The 23,530-nt window shown below is 37.9% G+C and overlaps 1 protein-coding gene across 1 annotated transcript; it reads left to right on the top strand.

The window, feature by feature from the left end:
• The first annotated feature begins 697 nt into the window (after window positions 1-697).
• On the top strand, window positions 698-19,460 carry LOC108676102 (IWS1-like protein). The gene is made up of 4 exons (XM_047885355.1): window positions 698-914; window positions 15,194-15,359; window positions 16,299-16,796; window positions 16,862-19,460. The coding sequence occupies exons 2-4, from the start codon at window positions 15,196-15,198 to the stop codon at window positions 18,375-18,377; spliced, it is 2,178 nt and encodes a 725-aa protein (XP_047741311.1). The 5' UTR covers window positions 698-914; window positions 15,194-15,195; the 3' UTR covers window positions 18,378-19,460.
• Window positions 19,461-23,530: the final 4,070 nt, after the last annotated feature.

The following is a 23,530-nucleotide window of genomic DNA, read 5'->3' as shown; positions in this document are numbered from 1 at the left end:
CGTATGTTTGTGAAATTTCAGGAAGATTGGTTAATAAATGTAGAAGTTTTTCCTGGGCCCAGACGATCCCCTTAAGATGTTCGGAATTGTCGGGGTTATGATTTCTTTATGTAGTGCACTCAAAAATGTTATGAAGGGTTGTTGCCGCATGCGGTATTATTGCAGATTAACTACATCCAAAAAAAAGGGTGTTTTTTTTTAATTATATGTTTTTTGGGGTGTAGATTACGAATCTGAAATCCATTTTTGGCGGTCGGCATCGGAAAACCGATTTTTTTCCGACTCGTAACCCCCATGTTAGTAAATAAAGGTGAGTGGGTAACGTAAGTTACGTAACCCCCATGTTAGTAAGTCGCGAAAAAAATCGGTTTTCCGATGCCGACCGCCAAAAATGGATTTCAGATTCGTAATCTACACCCCAAAAAACATATAATTAAAAAAAAAACACCCTTTTTTTTGGATGTAGTTAATCTGCAATAATACCCCGCATGCAATTGAAAAAAAAAATCCACGTCCAACTGCGTAAATGAAACGAAAATGTATAATATGCAATTTCCTAATTAAATAAGTCTCTGGTCTACTTAATTTTACTATCTTATAAAGTATTTCAAACTTTTTAGAAATGTAGCCTCTAGAAATATCTTACTGACTTACCCAAGGAATACTTGATTGTCATTGAACTGTGTTTAGTTGCGTTTTTTGCACCTACCTAGCTGTGTTGATGTGTGCGCTCGCCCGTTGCTCGTATGCCTAAAAAGAGCTGCCGAGCCAAGTCAAAGTGTGTATCCTGAAGCGTGTGTACGGTACTGTTATTTAAATCTAATAAAGAATTGATATTTATTCCGTCTTGGGACCTACAGACACAAAAAATAATCTCCGAAACATTTTGTCTGCTCATTCAAATCTCATATACGGTAAGTTTGACTTTAGAATCTCAGTTTGACCAACAGCAACAAGACGTTGAAGTTGAGTCCTAGTCAGTAGTGAGTATAGCTAAGGTGGTTATCGTACTAAGGTGGTTATTGAATTAGCTGGCGATTTAATTGGTTTGTAGTTACTCCTTTGCTGGATTAGGATAATAGGGTGTACGAGTTGGGATTTTTTGGATGGTTTATTGTTTATGAATATATGTCAGATTTTTTGGATGGTTTATTGTTTATGAATATATGTCAAAGCCTTCAGCTTCAAAGGCATGCGAACAAGGTTTGAGCATTAGGCCTAATAGTTCATGAACATTAGTTAGCTCAAACATCTTCAAAATAAAATAACCTTACAGAGCTGAGAGCTCCACTGCTAAAATTCCTATACAAGGCAGAATTTAAAATTTATATTAAGGGCTGCATGCAATATTTTACATTCAAGTTCTAATTCATATAATTGAAGTTTAATCAATTCAAATTCATCTCAAATTCTTCAATTCATCAACTAGGGTAAACGCGGTATATTCCGACATTGTGGGTAATTCCGTCACCTCTCCAGCTTTTCCTTTATATTAAGCTTTGTTTTAGTTCCATGCGTTTGTTGATGGTTGAAATGGTGACGTCATACATTTGCACATCAAAATACTGCCAAAACACTAGGTCTTGGCCATCTAGTGGGAAAATATTGAGATCCAAAGAGAGACAATGCATGCCACCTGCACCTGGTGAGATCATCGAAAAATGTGTCAAATTTGACAGTTGACCTTGCTCTACGGTCTACCAAATAGTGAATAACTGTTTTTATAGGAAGAATATTATGGTTTGAGACTTTTAAATACGTCTGTGAACATGGTGGCAGGGAATTATTGTGAGTACTTATGCGTTTGCAAGTCCACGGCCAGTGTAGCTGTCAGCTGACTTTCTTCAGAAGTGCAAAAGCTTTTGCCGGTGAAGGTCACAGAAGGTGTGTTTTACGATCGGTCCGTAAAAAAGCGTTGATCGGTTCAAAATGACAAAAGAACAGGTTCTTTTGAATAACCTATGGATTGCCACCATGTCTGTGAATATATTAGGAATCCTTTAAGTATACTTGTATTCGCTGATTTCAAGTCGTAAATAAATTAATAGATGATTAAGTTGAGAAATGGATTTAGACACATGAAAACTAACTCCGACACAACTTGAATTGGGCACACACAGATCGTTCCAAGCTTTGTACAAAAATTGAAATTTGCTTAATTAAAAGCCTAATAGCTGTTAATTAAAACGTTATTGAGTAGTGTTCAATATTCGTTAGTGTTCTAATTCAAAGCCGTGTTGTATCCCAATACAGCTCACACAGCAAACGGAATTCAAACACGTGGATGTTGGCATTACGTATCAGTTGAATTTGAAGCGCTGACGCAATACGACTCACCACGTGTCGAATATTGCCACACACAGTGACGGAATATAGGGATTTGGTAGGTTTCCATTCTAAAGGCTTTTTAATAAATATGGCAACATTTTGTGACGTTTCATCATTGCTGACGCGTAGTGAGGTGTTTTGAGAGTCACGTGAAGCCATCAGAACTTACGTAACGCATACGTTTTTTTTATAGTTTTTCATTTCTCGATGCGTCCTTAATGTGTCGGAATATACCGCGTTTACCCTAGGTTTACCCCGACATTGTGGGTAATTCCAACACTTCTTGACTTTTTCCTTTATATTAAGCTTTTTCTTAGTTCCATGCATTTGTTGATTGTTGAAAATACTTGAAATAGTGAAGTCATACTTTTGCGCGCTATACTATTGCCAAAACACTAGGTCTGGGCCGTTTGGCGGGAAAATGTTTAGATCCAAAGCAGGCTGGAATTCTAAAATTTGTGGTTCACATAAAAATGATAAAAAAAGCGTTCCGCCTTAAAAAAACATTCCAGGCAAATAGAAACAGGTTTGCAGGCCGTCAGAAATTGGCTTCGGTTGCAGTAGCTATGCCTATGATCGTATGAACGTCAAGTCAGGCAACACAGGGAAGGTCCCATGCAAGATTGTTAATTGCGCGCGTCACTCACAGATGAGCAAGAGGGATGGATCTACAGAAGGAAATACTATTTACTCCCAACATAATAGTTTCAAATTAAATATAAAAACATTTATGGCACCTATTCATTACCTCAGCTTTCAAATTGTGGAGAAACTCATCGGCAGTTGGAGAAACTTCTCGAAGAAAAGGCAATGCACAACAAACAACATGACACTTCACAGTTGACTGACTAGAATAGACTTGATAGTCAATAGAGTACTCGAAAGTAAAAAATTTAGCATTCAAACCTTTAGATTCTGTGAACCTTGTGATTTCTTGAAGGCTCACAATATATCACGTAAAGTTTTCACTCATTTATCATCTTGAAGTTTAGGAGCTTTATCTGCAGTAATGTTCTGTAGTTACCTTACCCACCGATTGCTTAATGAGAACTAACCACTACACTAACCATCATTACATTCCCGCCACTGTTGCACACGATTGATTCTGCATGCATGTATAATATTTACGAAGATTATTAAACCATTCTGATTTCTGCTGAATGTCAGTTACTGATGAATTTTTAATATAGAAGAATTCGTATCTTTCATTTTTTCACATGACTATATTGATGTCGGTTTCACATTGGCTGCCGGTGCAGTTGGTATCCCTGCTACCTTCTTTGTTTATGTTTTTTTGTTTGGCTGATCACAACGAAAGGAGATTGTATGTCTCAGCTGCTTGCGTCGGTGGTCAGTTTTGTATTTGTGGATTGAATCATAGGCAGTTTTTCATGTATTTGTGAGTGAGTGTACATAGTGAAGATGTTATTCTTTGCGATTTCCATCAATAATGACATAACTACACTATCGTAAAATGGGGTAACTTAGACCGGTGGGGTAACTTAGACCACTTTTCATTTTTTTAACAAAAACCCCCACAACTCAAAAACTATTTGACATAGAAAAATTTGGTCAATGGGCATTAAAGGCCTAATACTGAGGCTACATAACACAATAGAAAGATTTAAAAAGTTTGCATATCTAATAGGTTAAAAAATTAAAAATGTTGCATATCTAATAGGTTAAAAAATTAAAAATGTGACCCACAAAAAAAAAGCTATTATTAAAAGCCTGTCAGCGTACCCCCTCCAATTTTTTTATTTGTTGGTTAAATAACTCCAGGTTTTGATGCACTGTAGTAGAACTCTTCTAGTTACATATGCAAATGACAAAATTTAGGAAAGTGTCATAGTTTGCAAATGGGGGGCACTGCCCCCATAGTTTGCAAATGGGGTAACTTAGACCACCTAATGTCAGCCCTGACGGGGTAACATAGACCAGCTTGGAAGTTAATATAAAATTACCATATATAACATATTTTATGTTTGACAGCCTATTTATGTTTTTTCTTTATGTTTCAGACTCTACAGAGTCTTATATATGGTAATTTCGATTTTTGGGTTAGACGGTCCCCTTAACATTGTGTGCATTTGAGGCGGTCCCTTCTAGCTTTCTATCGCTGATTGGATTCCAGTGGCTGTGGCGTTGCACACGTTCTAGCAATGATTGGATCCCTGTGACAGTACGTTGGACGCGTTCAAGCGTTGATTGGATTCTTGTGACTGTTACATTGGGCGCGTTCAAGCGTTGATTGAATTCTTGTTACTGTGATGATGCAAGCACTGTTTTTTCAATGAAACAGCTGTGGCATCTCGCAGAGACTCATCAGTGATGATGATGGACTGAAAGTGGAGGTTTGCTGGACGTTCCAGATTTTTGAGTCCTGCTTTCCGATTTGCTATGTTTACCAGTTAATATATTACCCCTCTGGATTTCCACACTGATCCAAAGAGAGGCAGTGCGCATCACTCAGTGAGAACATCAAAAAATGTGTTTAAGTTGACTTGATAGTTGACCTTGCTGTACCAAATAGTGATAAACTGTTTGTGTAGAAAAAATATTATGGTTTGAGACTTTTAAATACGTCTGTGAATATATTAGGAATCCTTTCAGTATACTTGTAAGTTGTATTTGCTGATTTCAAGTGGTAAAAAATTAATCGATGGTTAAGTTAAGAGACGGTTTTAGACACATAAACAGGGTGCGTACCGATCCTGGAAAATCTGGAAAATCCTGAAATTTAATTTTTCATTTTCCAGGCCTAAAAAGTACTGGAATTTCATTTCAGATTATGGAAAATACTGGAATTTGCAAATGAATAAAAAAGAAAGTATTTTTCTTTGCTGTGTGTGTTGACCCCTAATCGCCACGGGTTGTCGTGTCATGCTACAACCTTGGGTGCAAATGATATTTGCCCTTAATTTTGTTGAGTATTATTTAGTTTTATTTTTTGTTGAGTATTATTTCTTCTATTTTACATATGCTGCGAATATTTTACCAGGCATTAATATAGATTGTTTCCTATCAAATGCAGCCTTCAAACGCACAATTGTGAACTTGAATCCATTTTGAAAATTATGAGAATGAAAAGACCGAATTTCTCCAGGTTTCATAGTGTGGCATAAGAGTCGTTGTAATAGTACCTCAGGGGTCATCTGGTTGTTGAAAATCCACATGCCACTCGTTGGTCAGTAGGTTTTCCAGTCGTTGGTTGGTAGGTTTCTTAGTAGCTAGTTTGGTCACAGGTCACTTAATAATAAAAAAATCATTGTTAATAAGAAGATTAGTAGATAACCTCAGTTTTTGTACATTGGATTGTTAATATGCAACAAACCACACTTATAATGCATTAATGGTTTAATTTCTTCATACGAGGCACTGTGCCTTCTTTACTCAGTAGTAATGTTAAAAGTAATTTTATCAGAATCAGCACCAAAAACTGTACAGGATCTCATTGTATTAGCCATTTTTATCAATTAGTTTCAATTTTATTGGACCCCAAAAATGGCATTTTGTCCAATGTTGCACACACACGGATTGACTACCTTTCAGACAAGGGGGTCTAAATCAGCAACTATTGCAGCTAGAGGCCTAATATTTTGGAAAACTTAGTTTAACACTTCACTAGTGCTACAGTTAAAATTTGAAGAAAATTGGCGACATGATGGAGGCAACTTTTTTCAATTTTAGACCACTCGGCGTGGAATGACCCTCCTGAACACTGATGTCTGACCGCTTCTGATAGTGATACTTAAATATTGCGCGTAATCAAGCGCTTGAATTTATTCATTTTCAGCATTGTCAGCTGCACCTGACAATAGAATAAAAGACATCAATGCAGCACATTCCAATATGTTATAGTAATCAGCAATACTTGAAATTAAAAAGCACAGAATAGGCAAATGAAGCTTGTGCAATGTATACCCAAACCATGACAAACTTCTTTGGCTATTGAAAGGGCTTTCTTTGGTCAAGAAGTTTCGTTAACTTTGGTTTAGGGACCAGTCCTGGTCCAGACTGACCAGTTATCAACTAATCAGCAACAGTTACTACAACAAAATTAAGAATTTTTATTTTAATTTCATAACCAGTAGCACTTCTTGCACAATTAAAGTTACAATGAACATCCAATTCAAAATCACGTAACCAAAGCTAAGCATGTCGCATTGAACGGGTTTGCATCTTCCGATGATGGCGATGAAATAATCGCAGGAATTAATCAATCGTTGCGTTAAAAATATTTGAAAACGTTTTCCATGTAAAAAGAACTTGATATATACAGTAAAATTAAATCTTTATTTTTAATAATGAATGAATTAATTTATGACTTCCCTGTTCAATCGTATATCAAAACAATACATTTCTTTCTAATCCTGGTCCTGCTTTATTTGGTTTGGTCAACATGGTTTCGTGATCTCGATACTTATCTGGTTGAAAAAAATTGCACTTGGTAGCCCGGTCGAACAAAAGCGTGCGAGCGTTAGTGTGGGTTACAGTGTGGGCCAGCCCGGCCCTGAACCTGCCCTACACCTGCTCTCCCTTTAGATACATTCTGTTTCCTCAATTCGTAACCAATAATTATGAAATTAAATACATGGTTTTACATGCTTATTGCGCAGTCGCGACGATTTTTGTTTTCATTTTTACCTCATCTCAATTGCAAATAAAACGGAAAAACGGGTGCAAACAGGCAAATTCAGTCACGCAGGTACGTTTTATTTCCTCAATTTGTATCCAACAATTATGAAATTAAATTCATGGGTTTACATGCTTATTGCGCAGTCGCGATCATTTTTTCATTTTACATAAGAAGGCATGGTACCTAAGGTACATTAGGATGCATACCACACCCATTCATTTCTGGTATAATACCAGACTAGGCCCATACCAGTATAATACCAGATCATGGGCCCGGTCATTGAAAAACACATAAAACAATGATTTTGAAGTTGAGAGTTTTTGCAGGTTAGGTTAAGTCTGCCAAGTTATTTTTTTTAGTAATAGAAAAGAACTTTGCTGACTTGACCTAACCTTGAGGTACCTCAATGAGGGAATAAAATGAAGCTATGGGACTGAATTTGCTCGTTTGCACCTGTTTTGCTGTTTTATTTGCAAAGGATATGAGGTAAAAAAAAAACAAAAATCGTTGCGACTGCGCAATAAGCATGTGAAACCTTGTATTTAATTTCATAATTATTGGTTACGAATTGAGGAAATAAAACGTACCGTAAAATGGGGTAACATAGACCACTTTTTTTTTATAAATGCCATTTTTTACTAGCTAAATTAAACTTGAATTGAAACATGCAAAATGCAGGTCTATACTCTAGCTTCACTCACCATAAATTGCTGGCTCCTGCCTCTCATAGTCTTTATGTAATTTCAAAAAAGTGATGGTCTTTGTTACCCCAGCTCTTGGGGTAACTTAGACCGGGTGGAAAAATCAATTATATTTTTTGGTAAAATAACTCTAGGTTTTGGTGCATTGTAGTAGAACTCTTTTAGTTACATATGCAAATGACAAACTTGAGGAAAGTGTCATAGTTTGCAAATGGGGGGCGCCACCCCATAATGAGGGAAATGTGACTATCTAATGGCAGCCCTGATGGGGTAATATTGACTGGCTTGGAAATTAAGTTAAAATTACCATATATAAGACTCTGTAGAGTCTGAAACATGAAGAAAAAACATAAATAGGCTGTCAAACATAAAATATGTTATATATGGTAATTTTATATTAACGTCCAAGCCTGTCTATGTTACCCCATCAGGGCTGACATTAGGTGGTCTAAGTTACCCCATTTGGGGGCGGTGCCCCCTCAAACTTTTTAAATCTTTCTATTGTGTTATGTAGCCTCAGTATTAGGCCTTTAATGCCCATTGACAAAATTTTTCTATGTCAAATAGTTTTTGAGTTGTGGGGGTTTTGGTTAAAAAAACGGAAAGTGGCCTAAGTTACCTCGCCGGTCTGAGTTACCCCATTTTACGGTACCTGCGTGACTGAATTTGCCCATTTGCACCCATTTTACTGTTTTATTTGCAATTGAGATGAGGTAAAAAAGAAAACAAAAATTGTCACGACTGCACAATAAACATGTGAAACCATGTATTTAATTTCATAGTTATTGGTTATGAATTGAGGAAATAATATGTACCTAAAGGGAGAGCAGGTCTAGGGCAGGTTCAGGGCCGGGCTGGCCCACGCTGTGACCCACGCTAACGCTCACGCGCTTTTGTCCGACCGGTACTTTGTAGCTTTTTACTGATCATTTAAAAGCATTTGCTAGTGCTTTCCTTCTAGCAAAATGACACTTTGAACATTTTTGCAGCAGGTAACGTGGCATGGTTGTAGTGACCAGATCTATTCTATCCACATCTACTGATCATATTTCAATGAAACTTTGTGCATGAAATGAAATAATTATTCTGGTGTGTTTAGCTTGTGACATATTTTATGATTTCGACTCCAATCACATGTCACACAGCAATACGTGCAAGAATTTCCTGTGGCCAACAAATTCTTCCAAATTACTTAACAAATCTTAATAAACTCAAGAACATGGACTCACTAAAGCTTTTTTGCATGTGTTAAGATCGCAATATTTTTCCGATTACCGCTGCATTCTCAAGTTATATGGCTGATCTTTAGACATTCATACAAGAAGAGCTATAAACTGTAGGGAAGGAATAAATTTCGAATAGAACAACGACTTAAAGCCTTCAAGTTTGGGGTCTAGAAATTTATTACCTGCTACATACAGTCAGCATGTTACGAATGTAATAGTTTAAATTTTTCTCTGAATATTGTGATCGGTTGATATTGGTTATAATTGTGTGATTAATTTTACCCTTTGTGCAAAAACTACCTCCATTTGTACGAATGGTATGAAGGTTACAGAAGAGGCACACAGAAAATTTTATTGTAGTTAAGTTTCACCTTCAAAAGAAGTCAACAACCAGCAAAATCTGTCAGATTTTTCTTCCAAGCTTGAACACATACAACAGACAGAACCAGAATTTGTAAACTTGTGACTGATAATTGGCGGATACACTGTTTCTGTTTCCAGCGGTGGTGTGACTGGCATCTGAAACCAAAAAAAATGCGGAGTGATAGCAGGCAGTGTATTATTTTTTAAAAATATCAGGTATTAAATTATTCATAGTTGTTGAAATATATAAATTAACTATTAATCCAGGTTTAGAGTTGTTGTAATGACCAAAAAAATGGTCGTTAACTTTACAAAAAGTCATTGAAATTCTGACAACTCTTGCCACTTTATGAAACATGGGAATTTCTGGCCTCAAGCAGAGCCATTTCTGTGTATGACAACTCCGACTGCATTAACTTGTGTCTATGTTACCCATGGGGAGGAGACTGTAAGTCATTCATGTGTGTGTGTGCCTGAGAACATGTGCATATTTTTTGCTGGTGCATGTGCAGCATCAGCACTGGTGCACCTCGTGCATCCTCAATGCTAGTTTCTCTCAGTTTCTTTGTTCCTATAGTTTTTTATCTCATTGTCTGTGACTTTGTTGCCCACCATTGAAATAACTGCATGAAATGAAACGCATTGGTGGAGCAGGAAGCTCGAGTATCTCCCTGAAGTTCCAGCTCCGTTTCTTGCTGGACACTGCTATCGTGAGTCTGACAAGAGTGTAACTCACTGCTGACACGCGAGTCTGCTTACTTGGTAACAAAAGTCTATAAGTAGTTTGCTAAATGATCTACCTTATCAGTATAGATCAAAATAGCTAAAATATTAGTGATCCAACACCAAGAATAGATATCAGTTGAAGAGTATCTCAACAGACAAAGCTGTGAGATTTGTGGTTATTTTTTTATGGTGGTTATTAGACACTAAGGGCGTTTTCCCTCTAACCCCAAGCAATTAGAGTTTAACTGTTTGCGCAGTCTCTTGTTTCCTGCATTCTGATTGGCACGCATGGAATGAGAGACTGTGCCACAGTCTCTTGTTTAACCCTTTAGCGGGCAAGCATTGAAATATCCAGAAATTAAAATTTCGGAAACCATTTCAAGAAAGTTAGAAGTATTATACAATATATTTATTTCTATGAATTTTTGCTAATTTTGCCTATTGAAAGTTTAAATCGCACTTGAAGAATTCAATAAATGCGATCAGTACACAAAATTTTTCTTTATAATTAAAATTCAGTTTATGCAAATGAAAAATTAGAAACATAAAAATTTAATATAATTAAATTTAATCAAGTTGCCAAAATAAATACCTAAATATATATATTGATACTTCCACCTTTTGAAGAAAATGCGGAAAGAGCGTCAGTTCCATTGTCCGAGTCAAAAAAAAAAAACAGGAAGCTGTGGTGAGGCTTTTTGTGACGCGATTTCAAGTGATCATATATTGTAACTTACTCGTGAAAGGGTTAATGCATTCTGATTGGTTCTCCTATCACGTGTACCAGGGTCATGCTATTAGAGAACCAATCACGTGAGCTCAGTCACTGAGCTCAGTTGCTTGCAAAACTTTTTGATGTGCAGTGGCAGCCTTCCATCTTAAGCGTGCAATTTCTACATCGCCATGCGTGGAAAGCGTAAATTTCATGACTTGTGGTTAAAAATAGAAGCTTATCGTGGCTGGCTTGCTTGCCATCCGTCAACTGGGGGTGACTTCTGCCACACCTACAACAGAAAGAAATGGGTGCAAAGCAAAATAACAAACGTTAGCCAAAGTCACCCCAGTGGCCAAAGCCACCCCAGTCACTTTGGTCAATGTTTGTGATTTTGTTTTGCTGCAATTTGTTTCTGTTGTAGGTGTGGCCAAAGTCACCTCCAGTGGACAAAATCATGCTAGTTGACAGTATGGTGATATGTACATAGTGCTGGAATGACTTCCATGTTTCAAATACGGGGGAAGCATCTTTGAAGAGCCATGCCACCTCTGAAGATCCATGAAGAGGGCATTTACACATTTGCTATTTATCAACTGTAGGAAATGATAGAATATCCACGGTTAGTCTTTCAGTCATGCTAAACCTGTTGTATAGAATTCTTGGAAAATGATATTGATGTTCGTGGAGAGTCATAGAAAAGTTCTGGATTTTTTTTCTAAATACTGGTACGAACCCTGATGATGGATAAGAGAATGAATGAATATTGTGGAAGTGCTAATGCTAGTCAGAATTTTAGGTTTGAAAGCTCTAAGGTTTTACATTTTATTTAGAAACAGTATCAAATGAACAAGGTCTGCACATAATTACAAAATGAGTGAAAACTATGATTTGTAATAGATAGACTAAAATCTAAAAATCACTAATAAAGGCAAGAGCACAGGCTGGGTTAAGGTGAACTTAACATTACCGTGCCAGCTGTAAAAATACACAAGATTAACAAAATGGTAAAATATGTATTACTTGAGATGCTATAATTGAAAGGATTAATTTTTAATCAAGCACTGCAGGCTGAAGTAAAGGCAAGGGACTTATCAGTTAACCTTAACAAAACAAGCAAGGGTCATAGTCATAGTCATTTAAATGGATTCAAAGCAAGTTAAGTGAAAGCAAAGAACCAAAAGGGTTTGCAGGCTGAACACACTTAAACAATGCAAGACAGATAATTAAGTAAATATAGCTGACTAGTTGTTTAAAATAGGAATCATAAGAAAATGCAATCATGACCATAGTGAATCACAAATAATATATTAAATTAAGAATAATTTCCATATTTACAGAAAACACAAGTAGATTAACAAGGACAAAACATATCTATTCTAAGGGTGAACACCCACAAACCAGCATGTCCAAGCATGAGTGGTCAGGACTGTCAGACCGCTCTGTTACACAGCAGAGTGTCATATTCACTGGGCTCAGCTTTATAAGTGCATGAATAGGTACCTACCTGTAACAGAGACTGAAACAGAAGAGGTCAAAGACATTGAGGTGAGGCAAAGGCAAGGCTGGAGGCAAATAATGAGGATAAATAAGCACAGATAGGATGTGCTACACAAGCCATGAAAGCCTCCCGGCAACAACGGGGTAATTCAGGACACTTGAAATAAAACCTAATTTTATAATGTTTGAACTTAGAAGTGCAGAGTGTACTCACTCATTACAAAAACTACCACAAAGTTCTCTTTTTCCTTTGTAGATAATGTAAATGTAGGATAAATGATGTTCTCTGTGATATGTACAGATTTTTTGTTTATTGATATGAAATAATGGCATCCATTTTGATATGATATTAGAATATCCATACTTTTCCGTATTGATATATTACCAAATCCATGGACATGCCATTGACAACAACCTTGTCCTGCAAGCTTCATATCAGCAGCCATATAGCATTTCCTCTGTATCTGTAAGCTTAGATGGCTGGGCTTGTAATTTTGCATTATTTTAATTTGGTCAAGTGAATTTACTATAACAAAAAAAAAAAAGATCATAAAATATACTGTCAACTGGGGTGACTTTGGCCACCACTACAACAGAAACAAATGGCAGCAAAACAAAATTCACCAAAGGTGAATTTTGGATGTCGGCCAAAGTGATTGGGGTGACTTTGGCCAGCATTTATTACTTTGTTTTGCTGCCATATGTTTCTGTTGTAGTGCTGGCAGAAGTCACCCCAGTGGCCAAAGTCACCTCAGTTTATGGGACCTGAAACATATAAAAATATTTTAGTGACAACCATCAAATTTTTGGAGAAATAAATCATAGTTTAGGTTAATTTATTTTCATTCTATGTTGCCTGGTGCACGATTCTGTCTTTCATTCAATGCACAATTTTGTGATGACTGAAGCATTAATTTTTTGTCAAGTAAATTTTTTTTTGCAGAGCAAGGTAAATGCAATCAAAATTCTTTGTCATTTATCAATTTTCAATTTCTTCACTTAAGATCTCCCACTGTAACTTTGCTCATAAAGATGCTATCAGGCTGAAATTTTTAATGCTTGTACAGCTATTTATTTTCAAATGATGAACATTGCACTGAATTTTGTAAACTTTTTACCACAACTTGTAACAAGAGGCAAATTTTGCAATTTGTGTTTGTGAAACATAACAATTTTATTTCATTTTCCCAATGTGCATTCTTTCTCCAATTTATTATACTGATTAGTTTACCATTCAATATTGAATCAAAATTCTTAAGATAGATACAACAAAATATCCAAAGTAATAAAAAAATGTAATTCTGTAGATTAATGCAGGATTTCTCTCAATTGTCATACATTGGAGGAATCAGGGCATGCAATGTTTCAGTAGGGAACTGCAAGGTTATAAATTACTCGCTCGTTGCTGCCAGGTGGTTCCAGTCCATCCCTGGAGCTTGAGTGGCCAGCAGTGTGCCTAGCATTTTGACACTTGCCAATGGCTGGCTATTAACTGGCTGGAGCCCTTGCTAACCAAGGTTCTGCTGTAAATGTGTTAGGGTGTCACATATTACCTGGGGAGGGGGATGTCCCTTATTACCCCATCTTGCATTAATGGCTGCCATTTAGTTTTCGATTAAGGTACCCAAATTCCGTCAATAAAGTATTAAAGCCAACATCTGACTGCAAATTATTTTGAAGCAAAATTTTTTACTACAGCAAATAATTTTTTTACTCCAGACCTTAGCCTAGCTTTTACTACAGACCCAAGTACTTTTTCATAATTTCACTTTTTTACATTTTTTCTCAAATTTTTTAGAGCTAGAAAGTACATGATTTCTTAACTTTCTTTATGCTATTTGGATAGGAAATGTGGAAATATAAGGAAGAATGTTGAAGTATATAAGGAATATATAAGGAAAATATAATATAAGGAAAAATGTTGAAGTTTACACCATGACAGAGGACTGTCCTGACTTACCCCACCAGTCACTTATTACCTTGTTTGACAGTATTGTAGTATAAGGACAATCAAAGTTTTGCCAACTGCAAAGTATGTATCTTAATATGGTTTCTTTTTGCTCATGGCTTCAAATCAGTTGACCTTATGGAAATGTTAGAGAGATCAACAAAGAGATATTCTTGAACAAGAGACACAAAAACTCAATCTGACTTGAGATGACACTGGGAGTGATAGTATGAAAAATATTTAAGAGATGGTAAATCTTAAGAGATGGTAAATCTATCTGCCAATCACTGGCAGCTTTTCAAGCTAAATCCACTAATTACTGGTAAGAAATTGGCTTCAGAGTGTTCTTAGGCCGCTATGTATTCTTGAACAAGTCTTTATAGATTGGCTCCTGGTGTATATGACCTTAGGAAGATGTAATCTAGCATCATATTTCCTATTCCAAGATGACAAGTGTTTTTACATGCCATACTCAAATGAATGTTTCATTGGGAATTCTTCTGCCCAGCCTCAACTTAGAATTTATCTTTTGGAAACTTTATATATTTATCTTCCTTGATTAATCCATGCAAACTGACTCATTTCCTTTTCAAGTAAACAGTTCCTCCCCAAATTCTAATTCAATACCTATATTACTGTGATACCTGTTTAGTTGTAATGAATACCTACTATTTTTTCATGCAGTTGTATAAATATGTTCCTGGTGATATCAAAATTGGGAAACTTACAATTGAGGCCAAGACTTGCCTCATTAATGTTCAACCTGGCCAAAATTATAGAGTTAAGCAATTTCCTCATATTGTAGAATTAAAAGCTGAGAAAGGACCTTTTTTTGACTCGCAATGGTGGTGTCAGGAGGTGTAGAAAGTACAGAGTTTTTCATTAGCACCTGCTGAAATGTTTATTTATTTTTTTACTAGTGTATTTTTTGTATCTGCAGTTATTTTAGAATTTATTTTTCATTTAAGTACGGTATGATTTGTCACTTAGTAGCATTAGAATGACCAAAACTTCTTTACAAAAAAGATTAATCAATTCTTATTTGGGCAGAGATGTCTAATCCAGCCAGCCCCCAGCCTGCTATGGATGGCGAACCAGAGTATTTGGATGCCTCTGCTCCTTCAGTATCGGCCAATGGCTCTGCTGAGTCTGCTGGATCTGAAAATTCTTCCTTGGGATCTCATAAGTCAAGACGAGATCAATTTGAACATGACAAGTTAGTGTTTTCCTGTTGGAACTTATAGCTAATCAAAGCTCTTTGTATGCAAGTGGTTCATGAAAATCAATGTAGTTTTTATCTTTTCTGCATCAATTTTTAACCCTTTTGTTGGCAAGCATAAACACATTTCATATTCCAAGTTTCCAAAACAAGTATAAAAAGTATGAAATAGTATGGTAAGCTATATCTACTTGTTGGTATTTATTCTATATTATATTATTCACAATTGAATAATCTACCTATTACCTATATATAGTCATTATACTTGAAAAATTTAATGTACCGTACATCAAATTTATTGATTTGAATATAAAGAGTAACTTTCTAAGTTCAATTTAAGTAAATTCCATCAAGTTAAATTGATTAATTTAAAAGATATTGCAACTTCTAACTTTTTAAGTGTCAATTTCATGTTCCAAGACAAAACTTTAATTTATATAAATGCTCAGATTTTTATTACCTATTGGACATGTTTGGGGGTGATGCAATGTGTTGAACAATAGTCAGAAAATTGGTGATTGTCAGAGGCATGCTAACATAGCTTCAAACAGAAACTGATGGCCATTGTGGGTCTTTTTGTAATGAAATTTGAAGTTACTGTTAATGGTCACTCACCTGTGAGAGGGTTTGATATGTGTGAAATGAAGCTTATTTACAGCTTTTTTTTGTATCATATGCAATGATATATAACACATAGTTATCAACACAATTTTAATGATAAATTCTGCTAACATAATCTCTCGTCAAAGAGCATGATGAGTGAATCATGCCCCTTTAGTTTTATTCAAAATTAGCAAAATTATTGCATTGTCCATGTTAATCCAATTAATGTTATGCTCACAGGAAATGCTTACTAATTTGGCACTTAATATTTGCTGTATTTATTGGTATTACAATTTCAAAATAATTTTGAATAACTGAGGTCTTGTTTTTCAGAGCCAATATGAATGCAGCCTCTTCCGTGAATGGTTCAGCTGCAAAACCTGTTTGTGTTGGCCCTCCTAGTGGTCCTTGCAGCCCTACTGAGTCTAATGCTGAACCTAAAAGCTCTGCTGCCAATTCCAACCGGGATTCAGTTAGCCCAGCCTGTTCAAGGAGTGGTTCCAGAAGTCGTACTGGATCTGAAATTGTTTCTAAGAGCCCAGAACATCATGCAAGGAGTCCAGTTCATTCTAGAAGTAGATCTCCTGCTCAGTCCCAGTCTTCAACAAGTCCTGATACCTCTAGGAGATTCAGAAGCCCAGCTGCCGCTTCTTCTCCGTCTGCCCAGCCCAAATCTAGAAGTGCATCTGCGAGTCCTAATGCGAGAATTCGATCAAGAAGTCAGTCTGGAAGTCCTCATGCTAGACATCAGTCTGGAAGTCCTCAATCTAGACGTCAGTCTGGAAGTCCTCATTCCAGACGTCAGTCTGGAAGTCCTCATTCTAGACGTCAGTCTGGAAGTCCTCATTCTAGACGTCAATCTGGAAGTCCTCATTCTAGACGTCAGTCTGGTGAAGCCCTCGTTCTAGGAGCCGATCAGGAAGCCCTCGTTCTAGGAGCCGATCAGGAAGCCCTCGTTCTAGAAGCCGATCAGGAAGCCCTCGTTCTAGAAGTCAATCAGGAAGTCCACGCCCTAGAAGCCGATCAGGAAGTCTTCGTTCTAGGAGCCGATCAGGAAGCCCTCATTCCAGGAGCCGATCAGGAAGTCCTCGTTCCAGGAGCCGATCAGGAAGTCCTCGTTCTAGAAGTCGATCAGGAAGCCCCCAAAGTCGGCAATCAAGCAGCCGTTCAAGGAGACCTAGTTCAAGAAAGAGGTCCAGAGGTCCGTCTTCTAGTCGATCAAGGAGCAGGAGTGGTTCTCCAGGATCGTCTCGTAATAAGCGTAGGAATCAAGTTCTTTCAGACTCTGACTCAGGTGATGAAAGCAGACCATCAAAGAAACCGAATGCATCCAAAAGTCGAAAACGCTCTAGGAGTGGTAGCAGATCTGGCTCTGATGAGGGCTTTCCTGGACCCAAGCGACCACATGCCATCAGCAATTCAGATGAAGAGGTTGAAGAGGCTCCTCAGAATGAGTCTGAGAATGGCCATGCCATTAATGTTCAGACGGAAGAAGCCACAAAAGCAGCTGACTCCAGTGATGATGAGGGTGTTCGTGACAGCAATGATCAAGCTGAATTTGTTAATGATTTTGATGCTATGATGGCACGTAAGAAAGAATTGATGGGTGGCCGACGTCGTAAAATGAATGTTGATATTATCAATGATAATGAGGAGCTTATCAGCGTTCTGGTTTCCAAAATGCGCATTGCTGCGGATCAGGACCGACAATTGAACTTGCAACACAAACCAGCGACTAATAAAATGGCTCTTCTAGATTTGGCCATGAGACAAATTAGTAAAACAGATCTCATAGAAGGATTCTTGGACGCTAACGTTTTGACTGCTCTAACAGACTGGCTTGCACCCATGCCTGACCACTCATTACCTTCAGCACCAATTAGGCACAGTATCATCAAGTGGCTCTCCAATTTGCCACCTCTGTCCCAAGAGATGCTCAAAACTTCAGGTATTGGAAAGGCCATCATGTACTTATTTAGGCACCCAAGAGAGTCACGTATCAACAGAGAACGCTGTGGACGACTTATTAGTAAGTGGGCTCGACCTATTTTCAACAATTCTGATGACTTCAAATCTCTGACGAAAGAAGAACGCCTTGAACGAGATCTCGAAATGAAAGAGACTGGGCGACTTCTGTCTCGGAAGCAGGAGCCTGTGCTTGATGAAAATAATAGCAAAATTTTGCGCCCTGGGGACCCTGGTTGGTGCTACCGCGCGCGGGTGCCTCAAGCCTCAGGCAGCGATTACGTAGTCAGACCAAAATCCACTGTTGAAGGTGAAGTGCGTAAGAATGTCAAGGCCAAGAAGAGTCGCTTAGATAAACAGCGGCTTCTCTTCCAGCAGAAGAAAAGTCTCGGTAAAGTGAAGCGTGCTGTCGCCATGAGCATGGAAGGGAGAAATATGCCGTTATAATTCGTTGCATAGCTATTCTTATCACGCTACAATAATATCAATGGCGGGGAAGATTAGATTTGTTTGTCATTTTCTTTGGCCATTAATCTTGTACATTATATGTTGAAAAGGAAAACGTGTTATCTTTATAATGTCAGCTTCTCACGATCGTGATTGTTTATTTATATTTCTGCTCTACCTATTCTTCAGATTCTCGTCTACTCATGAAATTTTACAAGAACCGTCGACTCGAGTTATACAACCTCTTATTAGTTTTTGAAAACCCTCCTTATCGGCCTACTGATAAGGTTATTATAATAAATATATGTTCATGAATATTTGTATCCAGATCAGTCGAAATATCAATCAATCAAATAGACGATGCAACATACCGCTTATAGTCAATGATTCCTGTGTGCGCATTAGAGGCTCTTGTCCCTGTTTATCCATCGATTTCATCCCTTTGATTTTTGCATTGATACTTTTTTGTGCTTGCTTTTTGTTTGGCAGATCTTGTGAGGATTGCTATTGCATTTCCGATTTGGATCTTTATTTGCAGATCTTACTTTCTTCTTGTTCCCCATCTTTTCGAGATAATTTTGGTGCAGACTTCTCTAAGTCGGTCTATAACTGACCTGTCGGCGCATACTCTATGTTGCACTATCTTAACGTGTCCGTATTATGAACAACGTGTTACTAAGGTTGAAAATTCAAACGATGTATCTTTGCTTCGGTACAAGTAATAACTGCTTCTTGAATTTCAGCCAAAAAAACTCTCGTATATTCCTCTGTATACCGTGACTGAATTTGAACGCACCAGATGATGATTAAGATATCTTAGGTTGTCTAAATCAACCGGATTGTCGGATAGGCTTAGCTGTTGAATTTTATTGATTGCCTCTCGTCAAGTCATGTCCTACCTAGGTAGTTTTTTCGTTGCATTCAGGTTCATCATTTCAGTAGTTTCGGTGTAGTTCATTATTGTAAATAGTGATTGCGTGCGACGAAGGCTTCATTTTTCCCTCTTGTCAAGGTGGCAGATTGTTAATTCTAAGTTTTGTATTATATTAACGTTTTTTCGTGGAATACCAGTGGAGGTTATTCTGAGCTTGTTTTCTTTGCCTTTCAGGGAAAGATAACTTAAGTTTGAGTCAGAAGCAACGATTCTTTGTTATGTTACTACTGAAATTGGTATCTAAAGTGATCAATTACTTTCAGATTACTTTACTGAATAGGATCTAATGCACGTTCTACCGCTACATCGTATTCTCAAATCTACTCCTAAGAACATAGCTCTAAGTGGCGACTGGGCGAGCTGCTAGATGCATTTATGTGCTACAAGAAGAGCTTAATTCGTACATCGGCGGGAAAGGACTAATTACGGTAAATTGCATATAATCTTGATCATTTATTGGACCCGGTAAATTTCATTAATTTCGTAACTCAGAATTCATTCTTGCCAACTTAAATCTAATACCCCTGGAAGAACGAAGTCTTTTTCACAGGTTTGGTTTTAGGTAATTCTGGGCTTCTTATTCGCTGAGGTATTTTTCCCCGAGCCCCCCACCATAGAGCTCGCACGGTCTGAATGCAATCCACGGTTGCAGTGTTAAATTGTTATGTAGGCAGGTTACCTGGCCCAGTTGGCTGCCACCGATCTCGTGGGTAGCCAAAGTATCGTCGAGAGCAGCCAATCCCTCTGTCTTCGTCTCTACTGCTGATATCCCTGATCCATTTCTTTGTCACTAGCTTCGATGTACTGCCAATGGCTTGCTAGCTTCCGCGCGCTGGCTCTTCTGAAATGCAATCTAATGTGAAATTTGATTTGATAAAATTTCGGCATGAGTTGCACTACATCCCCTTTTAGCTCAGAAATATTCTTGAAGATAGTATGTGGTAGTAAAGCTCCCAGAAACGTTTCTCACTACTACTACTACTGCTGCGCATATGCAGTGTTGTCACAAGTCGACCGCCCAATAGCTGGCCTGTGCCGTTTGAACGAAACGAGGCAAAGCAAAGTATGTTATTCAACTAATCTAACCGCATGTCCCCGCTTTATTGTAAAGTCTTTGAATAAACAAAACGGAATTCTACATTATTCGTTTCCCTTATCCTTCTTGGTGGAACTATGATTTTCATGTTATTCTCACAGTAACAATGAAGTAGCACTATTGTTGCCGCACTCGCTGGAGAATAAGCATTGATCTGAATTAAAACACCTTTTTCATATTCACTCTACAATATCTGGTTGAGAATATACCTGGTAATGGCGACAAGAGCAATTGCTTCTGCTCGAAAATTGGAAGAACCGATGACTACCACCATACGAGACATTTTTGTTATCTCAGTAATACAAATTTCTGAACCAGCAAAGCGCCACTGTGCGCCATTGCAATGATAAAATACTAATTAGATATGAAATAAGAGTTGTGAGATATAGGTTTTATAAGATCTATCGCAATTAATCCTTATTTAACCATTTAGCAACGAATAATACGTGAACAGGCTTCAATACTGTTAGCATAGTATAGTGGTGTCGGCGCTGAAGAATAGGCCTGCAGTGGCCTGTCGCCGACTCTTGTACTTATCGTGGCTTGTCCACAGGAGATCTAAAAGCAGGCCCTTCGGCCGGATCTTTTCCAAACTGTCGACAGTTTGAAATAGCTACTAGACTTTTGAAATAGCTACTAGACTTCCACCGGGTTTCATCTGGTGCTAGGCATTTCAAGTCTGAACATATATTTTTCCATAGCTTTATCTAGTCTGTTCTTGAAAACGTTCATACTCGGAGCGCCAACGATGTAATCGGCGGGTTGTTCCACATGTCGGTGATTCGAAGAGAGAAGAAATGTCGCGTAGATGAATTGCAACGCAGTTTCTTAGTTTACAGCCATGGCCCCTGGTGTTGGTTCTTCTTTCAAATTCTAGTAATCCTTCTGGCACCTTGTATAAGCCATGTATATACTTGTATACTTCAATTAGGTCCCCACGCAGACGTCGATAACTGAGGCTTGGAAGCGTCATAATCTTTAATCTTTCTTCATAGGACCTGCCCTTCAAGCCTGGAATTATCCTTGTTGCACGTCTTTGAACATTCTCTATTAAATTTTGCCAAGTTTTTGTCAAGTCCTTTTCAAGTTTTTGTAAAGTCATTTTCAAGTTTCGGTGACCACACGGCGTTTCCAAACTCTAGGTTTGGGCGCACGACAGCAACAAACAATTGCTTCATCGCTTCTGCATCTAGAAACTCGTAAGAGCCTAATCAGTCCAAGAAGTTTGTTGGATTTATTAGCTTGCGTTTCAATATGCTTAGAAAATTTCAGCTCCTTGTCGACAAAAACTCCCAAATCTTTTTCCACATCAGACTTTTTAATCATTACTCTCTATTCATCCGGTTTATTCTGATTTACCACTAGAAGACTAATGATGAGATGTCCACACATAGAATAACGTTATTTCCTAATACTCAATATTAGCGAATTTTCGCCTGAGTACGGGAATAACTCGTCCTTTTTTTCACAATCTTGTTTTATTTGTTTCACGCAGAACGGCCTAACCTAACCATGGGCCTGACCAATGTTATGTTAGGTCTAGGATATAAAAACCAGAATTGTCTACATTCCGATCAAATTTGGCGTCGTTCACCTATATTCCACCTAGACATGAGCTACATTCCGAACTAAGTTGCAGTAAAAGTCAGTTGCTTTGTGATCCAGAGTGAGATTTGGACTGTAGAATTTGAACAATTGAATTGTAATTGTCCATGACATCACAGTTTAACATAATATATAACAACAGCAACATCGGCGTTGAAGAATAGGACGAGTTGGCCTGTCGCCGATTCCTATAGTGTTTTCGACTAGTCTCTTGGAGATCTGCGGACTGGCATTTTAACAAGATCTTTCCAGAACTGACGTTGAAGCTAATCTGCTGAACATTCAATTTGTGAGGTGTGAGACACTTATAATCGAAACATATACTCCTGCATAGCTTCGTCTAGTGACTCTCTAGAGTCTAGTCGGTTCTTGCACTCATTTATCCTCGAAGCATCAACGAAGTCGGCAGGGAGTTTGTCCCACATGTCGGTAACTCGTAGCGAAAATTGCTGTTGTCGCATGGATGAGTTGCACCGCAACTCGTACATAGTTTTAGTTTATAGCGGTGGCCCCTGGAGTTAGTTCTTGTTCCGTATTCTAGTAATCCTTCTGAAATCTTCTATGCCATGAGTATACTTGTATCGCTTAGGTTGCCACGCAGATGTTAATAACAAAGACTTTTAGAAGCTTCATGATTGTTAATCATTTTACATAGGACTTGCTCTCTAATCTTGGAATTATCATTTTTGCACGTCTCTCGACTAATTTTTTTAATTTGCTAGTTTTGGTGACCACGCTGCGTTTTCCAACTCATGTTGCGGCCGCACGACAGCGACAAACAATAGCTTCTTCGTTTGTGCATCAAAGTATGCTCATAAGCTTGGAGAATCCGCTGATTACAAGTCAGTTTTTGTAAAGAAAGATTCCACCCCCTTGGAAAGGGCGGTTTTTCGCAAGAAGTGGCAGGAGAGAATCAGGCGGAAAGGCAAGGAAAACCAGGTCAATCACTTCCAAGCTGCCAAGACAACACCGGCTGCTCACGGACAGTCGGAGGAGATGGAGGACAAGTAATTAGTAGAAATGATGTCCGTAGATTAAGGCCTGTAAATAATGTAGGGAGTAACCGCATACATCAAAGTGAAAGTGGACAAAAAGTTTTAAAATGTTTTTACACGAACTCGGATTCCGTTTTGAACAAGAAAAGTGAACTGTTAACTGTAATCGTAAACGAGTTTATAGACATTATTTGTATTACAGAAACACTCCCTAAAAATCACGGGGGGGAAATTGTACCTGTTGAATTTCAGCTGCCAGGTTTTGATTGTTTTCATAACTTAAATGAAGAGCAGTGCAGTAGAGGTGTAGCTCTGTGGGTTAGAACCTCATTTGGGGCCCAGCAAGTTAAGTTATTTGCAGAGCATCAATCAGCTAGAGAATCAGTGTGGTGCGAACTTACTCTAAAAGGCAAAGATAGCCTTCTCATAGGGGTAATTTACAGATCACCTAACAGCTCCTCTGATAACAATAAAGTACTAAACAGCCTTTTACCGAGCATGTCATTCAGCAGGTCGCATACGT

This window comes from Hyalella azteca, unplaced genomic scaffold (genome assembly GCF_000764305.2).
Source record: "Hyalella azteca isolate HAZT.00-mixed unplaced genomic scaffold, Hazt_2.0.2 contig17676, whole genome shotgun sequence".
In the NCBI taxonomy this organism is placed as follows: Eukaryota; Metazoa; Arthropoda; class Malacostraca; order Amphipoda; family Hyalellidae; genus Hyalella; species Hyalella azteca.
Note: the sequence above shows the minus strand (reverse complement) of the source record. Positions and strands in the feature narration are given on the sequence as shown.

Coding starts and splice junctions, on each gene's coding strand:
- LOC108676102 (XM_047885355.1), top strand. CDS start 15,196: ATGTCTAATCCAGCCAGCCCCCAGCCTGCTATGGATGGCGAACCAGAG. Junction 15,360..16,298: donor GATCAATTTGAACATGACAA/GTTAGTGTTTTC, acceptor CTTGTTTTTCAG/AGCCAATATGAATGCAGCCT. Junction 16,797..16,861: donor AGTCCTCATTCTAGACGTCA/GTCTGGAAGTCC, acceptor AGTCTGGTGAAG/CCCTCGTTCTAGGAGCCGAT.